The sequence below is a fragment of the Sorex fumeus genome, unplaced genomic scaffold (genome assembly GCF_029834395.1).
Source record: "Sorex fumeus unplaced genomic scaffold, SorFum_2.1 ptg000093l, whole genome shotgun sequence".
In the NCBI taxonomy this organism is placed as follows: Eukaryota; Metazoa; Chordata; class Mammalia; order Eulipotyphla; family Soricidae; genus Sorex; species Sorex fumeus.
The window spans coordinates 1,307,895-1,324,794 of NW_026606150.1; the positions used below are offsets into that span (position 1 = coordinate 1,307,895).

The window sequence follows — 16,900 nt, forward strand, 5'->3', positions numbered from 1 at the left end:
TTATTTTAAAAACAATTTTGTATAAATTTTACCTTTAAAATATGTTATTATTGCAAGTTTAAAATTATCTGAGGGCTTAAAAGTTCTATCTCCTTGTTGTTTACAAACTAAGTATGGAATGACTGGTCTGGTGTATTCTTTACATTGTGGCTCATTGCCATGTGTATTCTGTGACTCATGATTTCATGTATGGGTGGGGCTAAGAAGGTGATCTGGAGAATAAAATGGGGAGATCTGAGGGTTCTGCTCCAAAGTGAGTCCTTCTGCCCTACAGGCTGGAGACAACAGTCAACATGAAGCTGCTGACAGTCCTCATGCTCACGGCGCTCCCCCTTTTCTGCTATGCAGGTGAGTCCTGACAGTGAAGGCACGCTTTGGGGTCATATTGTATTTTGGGTCCAGAGGAGGACTGCCCAGTTTCTAAAGCTTCTGGATAGGACAGCTCCAATACAGTAGATTGAATTGCATAGACCTAAGGATCACTTATTCCAGAAAGTCTCCAAGTGTTCCTCTTGAACTTGCCTCTAATTAGAACTTCAAATAGGATGTCCTCTATTCTGGATGTACAGCCACAACTCTGTTAAGGATGAGTAATAGAAGGAACTATTTCATGTGGGCAAAAAAGGGATATAACAGAGGGGCCCCCACCTTTGATGTCTAGTTGAGTTTCCTGAAAGAGGTTCACAGTCAGTCTATCTTTCTGGTATAGGAAACCTAAATTCCCTAGGCGAGACTCTTCAGAAATCAGAGTGGGATCCAATGGTCCACACCGTGGAATTACACTCTACACACATTGCTGGTGTGATTGAGCACTTCCAGAAAGTTCTATCTCCTCATCCTTCTTGTTCGACCTAGACTGAGAAGGGCTCACACCTTTGGGAGGTCTTCTCCCAGCAACGACTGTTCAATTATCAGAAAATATCCCAGCAGCCTATTCCTGCTCTTCAAACATAAAGTCGTTTTTGTGGCATATTTTAATCTATGTTTAGGCTCATTATAAACTCCCAGATAATTGACTCAGAAGTTAAATACAAACATGTTAAGTGAGACAGGATCAAATTCAGTTAAAAGAAAATTGCATATACATCAGTGAAAGCCACCTTTCATGTAACCAAGTGAGGGTACTTTCCACTGCTTAACCCAGTTGATCACAGCAGATCAAGTTACAAGAATTTCTTTCATTTATTCTTTTCCATCACATGAAAAGTTGCCGTCAGTTGAAGTCCTCGACAATAGTGTAGACTCAATACATATAACTCTGAAAAATCTTGCCTGGATTCTCTAAGTGATTATGGTGATGCTTAATATATTGCTCTAAGTCACAGTGTCTTCTGTTGAGAAGCTGCCCCTTACACCTGATTGCCTAGTCTGGCTCCTTAACATAGGATAAAGGATGAGTCAAGGTTTTAGACACTGAAGGATATGGCACATACCATATCCTGAATACAGTATGGTACACACTGTGTCCTGAATCTACTCTCCTTGAATGGAAAATACACACTATTCACCATAACATTTCTGAAGGTATGTCTTCACTAGGATGCAATTGAAGAACAAACATCATTTGAGGCCAGAAACAATGTTCAAGCATCCAAGGATTAGCCTAATTATCCATTCTTTCCCCCTAGGTTATGGGTGTCTTGTACTTGAGGAGGTAGTTGAGAAAACAGTAGATGGGTCCATGACCTTAGATGCCTACATTGACTTTGTTCGAGAATTCCTGGAGGACGAAGACATTGAAAATGCTATAAGGAGCATGAAGACATGTTTTAATCAACAGTCACTAGAAACTCTGGACAACTATAGAATGATGATGGTAACTTGACTTTTTTTCTCATGTTTTTAAAATAAGGACAAGCAACCTAGAGTATTACTTCTTATGCCAAAGCAGGTGCTAAGCATGCTTGATTTTATTTTAGAGGATTTATGACATGGTGACTGTGATACTTGCACATCAACAGACCTATCCACAAGCTTATATACTCTTCATTTGTAGATCATTAATAACTGATAAATGAAAAAGACCTAAGAAAATATTATAGAGCTTTACCTACATTAAATTCATAGGACACACATCCCTCCACCCCAGACATAGGCTATAGTACACACGTTTTACATCAAAGTGAAAACAAATATTTTTTAAAAATATAAAAGAAAAAATATCTTTCTCAAGAAGCATCTGTTTTGGGAATTAAAGTATCTCCTTCAGGGGCTGGAGGGGTAGCACAGCGAGTAGGGCGTTTGCCTTGCACGCGGCCGACTTGGGTTCAATTCCCAGCATCCCATATGGTCCCCAGAGCACTGCCAGGAGTAATTCCTGAGTGCAGAGCCAGGAGTAACCCCTGTGCATCACCGGGTGTGACACAAAAAACAAAATAAATAAATAAATAAATAATCTCCTTCCCTGCAAAACTAGATAGCACATTTTTTTCCATTTTTCCATAAGGTAAAGGTAAAGGCCCTCCCGTTGATCGTCGATTTGCTCGAGCAGGCCCAGTAACGTCTCCATTGGAGACTTTGTTGTTACTGTGTCTGGCATATCGAATACTCTCGGTAGCTTGCCGGGCTCTCCGAGAGGGGCGGAGGAATCGAACTCGGGTCGGCCATGTTGGCTGCTTGTAAGGCGAACGCCCTACCCGCTGTGCTATAGAAAAAGTATCCATTGCATCTTAAAGAACCAGCAAACAATTTACATTCAAGCAGTCTGCCTTTGTTGCAGATGATTGGATTCTTGACATTTCACTGAACTTACCGTGAAGGGGAAGTGCAGATCATGGATTGGATGCTACCATAGGTCATTAGCACACACACAACTTTAGTTTAAACATGAGAATTCTTTGTCATATAAAATAGACATTGATGAGTATTTTTCTAGAATTTATTTTGTTCCCTAATGTATCTCTTTTTTGGGGAAAGGGACCATAATGCGCTTCCTTTTTTAAATAAAGAAGTATTTTATCAAGGCACCATGATTTACAAAGTTATGTATACTTGAGTTTTAGATGTACAATGTTCCTCTAGCTCTTGGCTTCTGCCCTTCTGTCCACCACTGTGGATATTGCGAGGCCTTGGGACTCATGTTCAACCTATCCTTCCCGGCCAGGGGTGTCGGTGTCCCCTGGGACTCATCCCCCTTGGGAGGTCCTTGGTCCTGAGCTTCCTGACTCACTCAACCCTCTCTGGCTACAACCCTTGCTGGGGGCCGGGAATTTACCTTCTTTCAGGAGGGAAGATGGCTCTGTTCTCGCTCTTGCTGATAATGAATTTTAAAAAATATTTTATTTTGATAGGATTTAAACAAATTGAATCACTGTGAGATAGACCCTTACAAAGCTGTTCATGACTAGATTTCAGTAATACTGTGTTCCAACACTTATTCCTCCACCAGTGTACATTTCCCAGCACAGTGTCCCCAGGTTCCCTCCCATTACCCCACCCCACACACACTCTCACTTTCTCTCTCTCTCTCTCTCTCTCTCTCTCTCTCTCTCTCTCTCTGTCCCTCTCTCTGCTTTTGGACATTGTGGCTTGAAATGCAGATACTGAAAGGCTATCAGGAATATACCTTTACCCACTTTTAACATTCAGTTCTTATCCGGCATGATAATTTTTAACTATTATTGTCATACTGATCAGTTCTCTATCTTTCTTATCCTTTGCCTCCCACACATACTTGTGGTAGATTCCAACCATTAACACACAGCAGAAACACCATCTGCACTCCTATTTTCACTGCATCACTATTCACAATAGCTGGGATCTAGAAAAAACCTGAGTGTCCAAAAACTGTAGCACTGTCCTTCCGTTGTTTATCGTTTTGCTCGAGCGGGTCCAGTAATGTCTCCATTGTGAGACTTGTTTTTACTGTATCTGGCATATAGAATGTGTCACGGGTACCTCGCCAGGCTTTTCTGTGCGGGTGAGATACTCTCGGTAACTTGCCGGGCTCTCTAAGAGGGGCGGAAGAATCGATCCCAGGTCAGCTGAGTCGGCCACATGCAAGGCAAACGCCCTACCGCTGTGCTATTGCTCCAGCCCAAGTGTCCAAGAACAGACAATGGATAAAGAAACTATGGCACATCTACATAATGGAATACTACGCAACTGTTAGGAAAAATGGAATACTATGCAACTATTAGGAAAAATGAAGTTATGAAATTTGCCTATAAATGGATGGACATGGAGTGTATCACGCTGAGTGAAATGAGTCAGAAGGTGAGGGAAAATGTAGAATGACTGAACTCATTTGTAGGATATAAAAAGATACAGAGTAGAAGACTAATATCCATGGCCAGGGAAAACAGGGGCTAGGAGGACTGACAGTGGATTTTGAGCTCTTCACTTTGGTTTTCCTGTGAGCATCAACACCTGACTTGCTCCTCCCTCCTGTGACTTTGACTTCCCACCTCAAGGGCCTTTCTGACCTTGGTTCCCTTGGCCTGGCTGCTATTCTTGCGGGGGGGGGGGGGTCCTTCTCCTTGGCTGTGCTTAGTTTAGCTTGAGTTGCTGTGCCCTCTCCTGCTTTATAGGCCCCCCTTTACACCTGATATGGCTTGGAAATGTCCTTTTCGGTCTTGCCAAAAGACCAAACTCTGGGGAGCCAAAACTCCTGTTTTGCGGTGAGCAGCCTTGCCCTCTCCTGGCTTTCTGGAGTCCCTCTTGGTCTGGGCTGGGCTGAAAAGTTTCTTCCTGGCCTTGCTGGGTCTCTTGGAGCCCTGGTCCTTGACACCTCAGGATTTCCTTTTTTTTTGCTTTATGGGTCACAGCCGGTGATGCACAGGGGTTACTCCTGGTTCTGCACTCAGGAATTCTGGCGGTGCTCGGAGGACCATATGGGATGCTGGGAATCGAACCCAGGTTGACCGTGTGCAAGTCAAATGCCCTACCCACTGTGATATCTTGCCAGTCCCAACACCCCAGGGTTTCTTAGGGCTGTCTGGGGACATGTCTTCTTGATCTGAATTTTATTCATGGGCTTGGGAACTAGTTTGAAGCTGCTGTTTCTCTCCACCCTCTTGGAGTTGGCTGGCTGCCTGAGGAGGTCTCAGCTCATGCCCTTGGCCAGCACCTGCCTCATACTTGAGCAGAAGCATGTCCAGAATGTAAATCTTGATGGTGGCCACTGAGGTATCCCCGGGGTGCTGCCCAGCTTTCAGTGCTTCCAGCAGAATGTGCAGCATAGGGTGGCAGCACAGTCTGAGGGTACCCGCCTGGCTCCTGCTTGGCTCCTCAGGTTCAATGGACAAGTGTCAACGTCCCTCCACCAACGTTACCTGTCTTCCTCCCCAACACCTCACCCCCAAGCCCGCCATATTGACAGGCACCTTTTCAAGTTTCAGTGTTGAAGTTTAGGCCTCATGATTTCAGTGCCGTTGACTGCTTTGGATATTTAGCTGTATCATTCCTTGACACCGCCAGTGTACCTGAATCGCCTTGACTTCTCATCTATCTCTTCTCCTCCTTCTCCACTTGGTTTTTTCTCTTCTCCACCCTATACTCTGAGCCCGAGGTGACCTAGGCATCCTCCCTTTAAACCATTGCATTCCCTCATCTAGTTATTCTAAATACCTCATGTAAGTGAGATCATCCTGTGTTTGTCCTGACTTAATTCATTTAACATGACACCTTCCAGTTCCATGTTGCAATGAATTGCACGATTTCATCATTTCTTGGGCTGGAACGATAGCACAGCGGGTAGGGCATTTGCCTTGCATGCAGCCAACTTGGCCGACCAGTGTTCGATTCCTCCGCCCCTCACGGAGAGCCCGGCAAGCTACGGAGAGTATCTCGCCCGCATGGCAAAGCCTGGCAAGCTACCGTGATGTATTCGATATGCCAAACACAGTAACAACAAAGTCTCACGAGGGAGACATTACTGGGCCCGCTAGAGTAAATCGATGAACAACGGGAGGACAGTGACAGTGACAGTGACATCATTTCTTACAGCTGCGTAGTGTTACACTGTATATATCTTCATGATCCACTTATCTGTTGTTGAACATCTAAGTTGATTCTAAATCTCAGTTATTGTACTGAGTGCTGCAATGTACACATCTTTCTAAGTTAATGGTTTTCTGTCTGGGGATAGATACCCAACTGTGGAATTTCTGGCTTGAATGTCAGCTCAATTCTAAATGCGCTGAGAACTCTTCATACTGTTTTCCATAGGGGTTGAACCAAACAACATTTCCACCAGAAGTGGATGAGAGTTCCCTTTTTACCACATCCCCACCAACACACATGCTGCAGTATCTTTCATAGGAGCCATCTAATGCATCTTTTATGCCAGTTCATGTTAATTTAGAAATCATATCAAAAGCACGAAGATGAATGTATACATCATTTTAGAAGATATTGATATGTGTTACAATGTAGGTGGGCTGTAAAACAGGAGGGTAAGTGCCACAGAGAGATTAAAAAAATTTGCCCCCAAATCTTACTCCTCTTATTCATGGATTCAAGAGGAGCACATTTCATAGAAGTAAATGGTAAAATAATAGTTTTCAGGGTCACGTATTAGGAAATTGGAAGTTATAAAGACTGCAGAGTTTCACATTTGCAAAGTGAAAACTTTAGAAACTGATTACACTCTGGCACAGTAAATGTAGCATTAATGAACAGAGTTAAAGTCTCAAATTATATATGCTATGTGCTATTACATGTAAAAATTTTTATATCAAGCAACTCTTGGCAATTAGCGGTGATGGGATGTTTACTTGGCAAATTCCTCAAACTATTTCATACTGTAACACTGCAATATACAATATATAATATGTATTATACAAAGATAGTGGTGGATGCATGGAACTCTTAGTCTGACAACTAACACCGTAAAGGAACTCAACAGCTTCATATTTTTTTTGTATTTGAGCACAGGATTTAATTTGATACGTTGAGAATTGATAATACATCTAGCATAATGATAAGCTTTATCAAAGAAAAGAAAATGTAGAAAAGAATGATTCTTGAGATCCCTGGTGAGGAAAAGACCAGCATTGCTTTTTATCAATAATTCTCTGATTAGCAATTAAGTGATGTGATAGTCCTGACTTGTCTTACAGCGCTATATTTCTTGGATACCAGATGTCAGTGGACAAATTGAATTCAGAAAAAAAAAAGAGATGATGTTGTTTAATCAAAAACTTAATTTTTAAAAGAGCTAAAAATCTAAGTTTCAGTCTGTGTTTGTTTTACAGACATCTATATCTGGTGACCAGCTGTGTTCAGCATATTAGCTTTCCACCTGACCTTTGGATCACAAGACAACATCGGACCCTGACTGTTTTGGTCTAAATCCCAAATCCCTCTTTCTTGGCTATTGACCTAAACACTCAAGATAGCTGTCGAAACCTCAGCAAATACATTTTCATTTCAATAAATCATCTGCAAACATCAACTTTTTGCTGTCTGATTATAAAATGTCTCTAGTGGGCTTCATCTATCACGCAAGAGAACACAGATGTGCACACTTGCACATATGTGCATGTTGTGCGCTCACACACACATACACACACACTTAGACACTGTCTTCATTAAAGAACTCAGAAAAGCAGGATGGAGAACCTGAAAAGGAGAAAAACATTTCAAAGTTCATTTCTAGAGACAAACACTAGTATTCCAGGCTTTTACCTAGCTGTTAGCAATTGTTCTGGTACACTTCCCGTTACCTTAAGTTAGAAATACCTCAAAGACATTTTTTTCCCCTTCTCATGAATGTACGCCTCGAGTGAACCAAGTTTATGTCATAAAGTATGTGTGTCTTAATGTACCAGCACCCACCAGAAAACACAGAACACCTGATGCAGTTTAAGCTTTTCTTTCTTTCTTTCTTTCTTTCTTTCTTTCTTTCTTTCCTTCCTTCTTTCTTTCTTTCTTTCTTTCTTTCTTTCTTCTTTCTCTTTCTCCCTCCCTCCCTCCCTCCCTTCCTTCTTTTCTTTTAAATTATTATTATTATTATTATTATTTTGCTTTCTGAGGCACTCCTGGCAATACTCAGGGGTTATTCCTGGCTCTGAACTCAGGAATTACTCCTGGAAGTGCTCCAAGGAACATATGGAATGTTGGGGATTGAATCCAGCTCAGTCGCTTGCAAGGCAAACTCCCTACCCACTGTAGTATCCCTTCAGACCCTAAATTTTTCTATATGAGCTGTTATATTAAAAACAGGCCATGTTCTTTGGCTTTCTCTCTCTCTCTCTCTCTCTCTGTCTGTCTCTCACTCTCTGTCTCTCATCACACACACAAAGTCAGATATTATATTTCATGAAAAAAAAACCTCAGGAGTCAGAGACTGAATAATCTGAAGGACCCAGACTGTGAGACAATTAAGGGATCACAAAGTATTAGGACTTATAAATTGTACTGAAATAATGCTCAGAGTTGAAATAGAGGCTATGGATACCAATTGTTAAATTCAGGCTGCATTCTCTGTGATGTGCACGAGCCACCCTTTCACTTCTCCATCCCAGCCTTGAACACCGGCTCTGGGACAGAGAGAGCTGAGAGAGTTGCTGAGGCAGGTGGGAAGAGCTCAGAATGCAGATGGAGGCTGTACTGGAGGGGGTTGTGTGATCAGACACACTCCCCAGAGTAGGAGCCTGAGACTCCAGGAGTCAGTCCTGAGAACATAGGGCTGCTAGGAGGGTGGAGCCCTTTTCCAAAGAGGGATTCATGCTGAGGACAGATGATGAGGAACAAGTGCTCTTCAGATTATTCAGTCTCTGACTCCTGAGGGTTTTTTTTCATAAAACATAATGTCTGACTTTGTGTGTGTGATAGAGTGTGTGTGAGAGAGCAAGAGAGAGAATATAGACTATTTATAATATAACAAACAGTCTTTTCTTTAGTTTGCTGATATTTTATTGAAGTGAAAAAGCATTTGAGGTTTCAACAAGTGCCTTGCAGTGTGTCCATCAAAATGCAGGACAGAAAGAAAAGTTGTGATGTACACAATTGACAGTTAGTGTCTGACAATTTTCTGTTTTTCTATGATCCAAAAGTATTTTTAAAAAAATTTTATTGAATCACCATGAGACAGTTACAAGCTTTCATGTTTGGGTTACAATCACACAATGATCAAACACCCATCCCTCCACCAGTGCACATTTCCCATCACCAATGGCGTTCGCCTTACAAGCGGCCAACATGGCCGACCCGAGTTCGATTCCTCCGCCCCTCTCGGAGAGCCCGGCAAGCTACCGAGAGTATTCGATATGCCAGACACAGTAACAACAAAGTCTCCAATGGAGACGTTACTGGGCCCGCTCGAGCAAATCGACGATCAACGGGAGGGCCTTTACCTTTACCTTAATCTCCCCAGTATATCCCTCCTTCCCCGCCTCCCCACTGCCTCCATGGCAGACCATATTTCCCATACTCTCTCTTTACTTTGGGACATTATGGTTTGCAATACAGGCACTGAGAGGTCATCATGTTTGGTCCATTATCTACTTTCAGCACACATCTCCCATCCCGACAGATTCCTCAAGCCATCATTTTCTTAATGATCCCTTCTCTATTACATCTGTCCTCTGCTCATGAGGTGAGCTTCCAGCGATGGAGCAATCCTCCTGGCCCTTGTATCTACTGTCCTGATCCATAGGTCTTATGGAGAGAAAGGCACACACAGAGGATCATTCTATATTGTGTTCTGGAAAATAAAAACAGAGATGTCACATATATTTTCAATGCTCTGTTACAAAGTCAACAAATGGCAAAACATTATTTCTTCCTTTGGATTTCTCCATAAACATCTAATATCCAAAGAAGTCAGTGCTGGAAATCAAATCACAATGTTTAATGTTTAAGATATTTATGATGTCAGAGGGGTGCTGTATTTCCAAATCCCCCACAGGGACCCCTAGAATAATTTTCCTCAATATTTTCTGTTCTTTGGTAAAACTTAATCCATAACTATGTGACATTTATCAACATAGCTTTATTAACATCTAGGTTGAAATATAAGGTAAGTTCAAAGTGAAGTTGTTGAGTTCCTGTATGGTTTCTGTACGGTCTTACAGGAATAGACCTATAAGCCCTTGTAAGATCTGTAAGAATAGATATTTTTATCTGTAAGAAAAAACAAATATTCTCCACTATTACATTTGAGGTATACAAAAATACTAAAACTGTAGAGCCAGAGAGATGGTACAGCAGGTAAAGCACTTGCCAATGATATGGCTGCATTGGCCATGACCCACATTTGAATCTATGTCGCCACATATGGCCCCCTGAGTACTGCCAAGGGTTACCCCTGAGCACAGTTAGGAATAAACCTGAGAACAGCCAAGTGTGGTCCCAAACAAAACAAGACAAAAAATGTTGGTGCCAGTTACTATGCATACTAGACTTAGTTTTTTTCCCCAAGTGTAGGATAACACTCTTTTGTCCTTCCTCAGGTAGCTTAGGTTTGTCAGGTCACACCCATCTAAGAACACTGAACTTGTATTGTAAGCAATGTCCTTTCTGTGTGGACACAGGAAGACAGTTAATATTATGCTTTGTAACTTGGGAGTTGATTGACTCCGAATAATATTTACTCCTGAGCATCTGATTTCTTGACTCAGTTGCCCTTAGTTCCTAGCACCCCAAAAGCAGGGTCCCGACGAGGGACTGAATGGACCCAGGGCAAGCAGTGAGCTACCCTGGCATCAAAATGGGCCAGGCCAAAGAGCCACGATACTCAACTATAAGTTGAGGGCATGATCATGGACAAATGCTGTCATGATCCAAAAGTAAGTAACGACGAGACTAGGACCCTGCTGGAGCTAGGAAGATTAACCTGGCCTGAGGACTGCGAAATGTATAGTGAGATGTTCTCAGGAAGAACCAAACTAAATTTATATCTCTTACTGTGCTCATACAGAATGACATTGCTAGAAATATTAGAAGTAGATTTATTACAACTATTTAAGTAGATTACTAACTGAAGGAAGAACACACCCTTGTTTGGATCCCACCCTTGGGTGGATCTCCTAGTAATCTGAAGTAATCTCTGTAGATGAGATTTTATCCTTGAGTTAATCTCCTGGAGGAGTGGTCTTACCTCTCTTTGTTGATTCGTCAGTATTCAACCCACCTTTATGTCACCGCCTTATGTGACTGCTATATAAACTAAGACGTAAGCTCGGAGATAATGAGATATCTCATTATCTCATTCCTACTCTGGACAAACTTGCAGGCTATCGAATATAGCCTGCCCACAGGGCAGAGTCTGGCAAACTCCCCGTGGCGCACCAAATATGCCAAATACCAGTAACAATGATGGGTCTCATTCTCCTAAAAAGCCTTGAATATAATCTCAGGGTTAAGATGAAAGAGACGTTACTGGGGCCTGCTCGAGGCAATTGACGATTAACAGGATGATGAATGAATGAAATGAATGTAAGCTCGGAAAAGGGGTCAGCAGTGAGAGAGCTTGGGCTCCAGAGATCCAGAATCAGAGCCAGAAGGAGAGAGCTTCCAAGACTGGGGCCCAGGAGAGAAGGAGGCAGAGAAAGACAGGAGTGAAGAGGATTGGAATAAACTACTATTGATATAGACCGGCCTGGCCCCCGTTTTTTCTTCCGTCTGCTCTTGTCCAACAGCCGTTCCGATCCAGGCCACACACAGTGGCTCAAGAGCACCGAACGCAGGCGGTGAAACAGTGCCGTCCAGTGAGCCCGTGAACATACAACCTTCGGCGTGATAAGATTTTACACCCAAGAAAACAATCCATCATCACTAATTACCAAGGTCTGTTAATATTATTGATATAGAGAGACCCACAAATGAATCTTGGAATTGAGCGGCTCTTGGCAGAAATGCCTCCGGACTTTGCACTAGGCCACCTTCACTGGGTCGCCGTAGATGGGAGCCAGTCCTGTCCCTCCGCCTGTTCCCTGGGGATCCTAGCGGCCTTCATATTCCAGAATTCATTGGAAAATCCAGGTATGGTCCAGCAGTGACGACACACGCTAGGCCTCATAGGATAGGGGAGGGGCTGGTTCTTCTCCTCTCCCGCCCCTATGGGACCCTGAGATGCCGCCCACGAATGGCCCCTGGCTACTTATTACGCTCCTTAATGGCCATGATCTCAGAGACACACAAATGAATCTCAGAACCGAGCGCTCATGGTAAACATCTCTCCAGACCTAATTGTTAGAATTTTAGAATTTCAAATTTAGATTTTCAAGACATCATATGTTATTCATAACCAGCAGTAGAAAACAAATTTTCTAATGTTGCCTTTTCAGCAGATCTGAGTATTGGGGGAAAACTCCAAATAATAATTTTGACTTGAGTCGAAATATTGAATATGATCAAAGTAGAGAGAAAGTAATGTGGAAATTATCTGCCACACAGGCAAGGGTAGGGGTGGGATTGGGGGTATACTGGGGATTTTGGTGGTGGAAAATATGCACTGGTGAAGGTATGGGTGTTTGATAATTGTACGACCGAGATTCAAACATGAAAGCTTTGTAACTGTTCTCACAGTGATTCAATAAATTCAATAAATAAATAAAAGTATTATTGACATATAGTAAAAACACATACTATATAATTCACCCTTTCATTCATTTACTTTATTAGTACTACATTTGCATTTCAGTAAAATCAATCTCTAGACAGCCTTCATCTTGCAAATGTGAAACTTTGCAGCTGTGTTAATTACTCCCAATTCCTTCACACCATATAATTCCCAATTCCTTCTATTTCTATGACTTTTTCTTCTCTAGAACTTGGATATGAGAGGATTAACATTTGTAAGACAATATTGATCTACTTGTGACTCTATTTCATTTATTTCCATAGCCCCAATGTCCATCCACATTGTACCATATGCCAAAATCTCCTTAGCTTATTTAGACAAAGTTTTACCTACTACTCAATTCCAGTTGCATGTACACACATGCATTTTGCATAAGGGATTAAAAAAAAGATATTTGATTCTCAATAAATCCCTCAGCTACAACAGTAAAACATGACACTTCATAGAAATGTCTTAAATTTTGAGACTCTGAGTTCATTTCCAAGACCTCATGGCCACCTGAGCATGAACAGGTTTAGACCTCAAGGTCTCTGAGCACCTCCAGGTGGCCCTCATGGAAGTAATTAGTCATAGACTGAGAAAGACTTCCTAGATGGGCCCATGCACTGAACTCTGATTGGTTGGTGAGTACTAGCTCCTCAGAGCTCCCAATTTTTTAAAATTTATTTATTTATTGAATCACTGTGGGAAAAGTTACAAAGCTTTCAGGTTTAAGTCTTGGTCATGCAAATATCAAACAAATTTCCCTTTACCAATACTTATTTTTCACCATGGAGAACCCCAATAACCCCCCCCCCCCCCAACCCTCCCAATGCCTGTGAGGCAAATGAATTCTAGTTAACACTCTATCTATTTTGACTCGATTCATTGTTTCGACAAAAGATGCACCATTATTATTTAGAGTTTACACCCCCAAATCAGACATGCTGAAAAGGCATTGTGAAATAATTTGTTTTCTACAGCTGGTCACAAGAACTAAACGATGTCGCGCGGCTGCAATTGCGGCTGCATGATTTTGGATTTCTGGTATTTTACTTATTAACCCTGTAAGTATTTCTGCTGAGAGTCAGAAAATTGAGAAAAATGAGATTGGTTTCTGTGCTCTGGAGCCATGGCCATGCTGGAGAGCCGCTCATGGGGGGCAACTTGTGACCTCAGTAGGGCGTGAAGGACGAGCCGGGAAGGCCCCCGTTCCCATGAGATTTTAGTCTCCCCATAATGACCAGCTCATACCTGGCTTTCCACAAAGCTCCCAAGCGGCTGTCATCTTTCTTTCCAGAGGGAAAAAGGCGGACGGGACCAACACCCTTTCCCCTCCGGGCAGGCAAGGTGGCGTGGATTAACACATAGTCCATTCACTTTTCTGCTGCAAGCTGCCAGAGAGCCCCAAATTTTAAGTGAAAATAGCTTGTAAATTACATAATACATGCTGCGCACATGATTTATGATTAAAGACCAAAAAAATATTTGTCATGGTAACTGGATGATCATTGTTGTGGTGGGAGCATTTCTCTTCACTTGGCATTGAGCATGAGGAGACTGGGGACTAAGAACATTCTGGAAGGACTCAAATCATTTCACCAATGATTGAAGAGTAGAGCCCAACAATGTTGAACATTGGGTCACCACTGAACCCTGAGTCTTCTTTCCTGCAGGAATTCCTATTTTCTGCTGCACAAAAGATTGCTTCTGAGCTTCTTATAGAAAATCCACCTGGCTATCAATGGTAGACCCCACCAAACCGTATCTATATTTTGTCCCCATGAAATAGTTCATTCTAATATTCAGTCCCAGCATGCATCCTGTTTTCCAATTATCTGCTATGTGTTTCTCTGTCCCTAAAGGCTCTATATGAAGCTCCAGTGCAGAGACAGGAGGAAACATCATTTTAGATTATCTGGCTCCAAACAGCAACCTGACCCCAAAGCATACCTTAGCTATCAGAACTCACCTGCATAGCAGAAAAAGGGGAGGACAATGAGCATGAGGAATATCAGCAACTTCATGTTGGAGGAATGATAGTAAGCTGTTCAGTCCAATGCGTGGGAAGACAGACTCACTTTGGAGGAGAGTTCCCAGAGTTCCACCTTTTATTCTCCAGGTTGTCTCCTGATCCTAGCCATAAGTGAAGAGATGAGTCACAGAATAAACATGGCAGTGAACCAGGAAGGAAGTGTAGAATCAAGAAAGTCTGCTTGTGGTCTGAGAAAATCAAGATACAGAGTTTTTGGGCTCCTAAATCATCTTGAAAATTTAATAATGATACATGAATTTATTTATTTATTCATTCTTCATAATTTTATTTATTTATTTATTTTCTTCTTATATTTATTTATTGAATCACTGTGGGAAAAGTTACAAAGATTTCAGGTTTAAGTCTCGGTCATACAATGATCAAACACCTCTACCTTCACCAGTACTCATTTTTCACCACCAAGAACCCCAATATACACCCCTCCCACCCCTCCCAATGCCTGTGAGGCAGATGATTTCTACTTAACTCTTCTCTACATTGATTACATTCATTATTTCGACAAAAGATGCACCATTATTGTTTAGAATTTCCCCCACAACAATCAGAATTGCTGAAAAAGCATTGTGAAATACTTTGTTTTCTATAGCTGGTTATGAGAATCATATAATGATTTTGGATTTCTGCAAAAAGCCAGATAATTATGAGGTTGGTTTCTGTACATCTGGTGTTATGGCTATGCCAGAGAGCTGCTCGTGGGGGGCAACTCATGACCTCAGTAAGGCATGAAGGATGAGCCGGTACCATTCCCTTCCCATGAGACTGCAGTTGCCCCGTCTTGATGAAGAGGTCTGACCACCTCACAGGTGGGCAACCACGAGATCTTTGGCATCCGGTGGAATCCAGTAGGTCACTTGATCACTTGATCACTTGATACCCCATTACTCATCGATTTATTCAAGCGGGTGCCAGTAATGTCTCCATTTATCCCTGTTGTGTGCTAGCGTAGCCCAATGGCATCTGCTCGTTCTAGGAACATGCAGAGCCTCAAACCGATCATTCAGGGTCTTGATGAAGAAGTCTGACCATCTTGTAGGTGGGCGTCCATGCGATCTTTTGACGTCCCGTGGAATCCAGTCAATAATGGTTCTAGTCCAGTGGTTGTCTCTAAACCTCATTACATGTCCAGCCCATCTGATTTTGATGCCTTGGCAAATGTGATAGGTTCCTGATTCTTGAGCGTTGACGGAGATCAGAACTCCGGATTCTATCTCTCATTTGAGTGAAGCGTGATACTCGAAGCATAGCTCTTTTGATTCCTCTTTGAGAGACCCGAATAGCGTTCTCATCCTGTTTTCATAGGGCCAAGGTCTCTGAGGCATATGTTAGTGCAGGAAGAACAGTGGAATCGAAGAGATGTGTTCGGAGCTGGAGGTTCTTTGTCCTCTTAGTTATTTCTTTAACGCTCTTGAAGGCATTCCTAGCTGCTCTCTTCCTCTTGTGTAACTCAGGTGCCAGGTCATTCATCATGTTGATTTCTCGACCTAGGTATATATAACTGTTGCATTTGGAGATGGTGGTTCCGTTGACAGTGAATGGAACATCAGGAACAAGACTGTTTCTCATGAACATTGTCTTTGTGAGATTCAGTTGTAATCCAACATTTCCACACTCACGGTCAAAATTGGTTAGCATTTGTGCCGCTTGGCTGATGTTTGGCGTTATTAGAACGATGTCATCAGCAGAGTGGAGGTGGTGTAGTTGCTGACCATCTATCTTCACTCCCATTCCTTCCCATTCCAGTCGTCGCATGATGTTCTCAAGGGTGGCACTGAAGAGTTTTGGTGAAATGGCATTACCCTGCCGAACCCCTCTCTTGACATGGGTGATTACTTCTTTGTAGAATGGTGAGACCCTGGTAGTGAGTCCGTAATAGAGTTCATGGAGGATCCTGATGTATTGAATTTGTACGCTTTGATTGGCTAGGGCTTCGATGACCACTTTCATCTCAACAGAATAAAGGCCTTCTTTAAATCAATGAACGTTAGACAGAGCGGCATCTTGAACTTCTGAGAAACCTCAATGAGCTTGGTTATCGTGTGGATATGGTCGATGGTGCTGAATTCTTTTCGGAACCCGGCTTGTTTGCATGGTTGTCCTTCATCCAGTGTTCTGCCAATCCTATTCAGGATGACTTGAGTGAACAGTTTGTAGATGACAGACAATAGGCAGATTGGGCGATAGTTGCCAATGTCATGGATGTCTCCCTTCTTGTATAGTAGTACAGTCCTGCTGGTTTTCCATTGGGATGGAACCTTGCATTCAGACAGGTAGGGTGTGAAGAGCTGAACCAGTGTATTGATGAGTACTGACGGTAAGTTCTTCAGGTGTTCAGTCTG

The 16,900-nt window shown here is 42.4% G+C and overlaps 1 protein-coding gene across 1 annotated transcript; it reads left to right on the forward strand.

Annotated features, from left to right (window-relative positions):
• The first annotated feature begins 293 nt into the window (after window positions 1–293).
• Window positions 294–1,825, forward strand: LOC130039680 (mammaglobin-B-like). The gene is made up of 2 exons (XM_056131553.1): window positions 294–348; window positions 1,629–1,825. Exons 1-2 carry the CDS (start codon window positions 294–296, stop codon window positions 1,823–1,825), a joined length of 252 nt encoding a protein of 83 aa, XP_055987528.1.
• The last annotated feature ends 15,075 nt before the right edge of the window (window positions 1,826–16,900 follow it).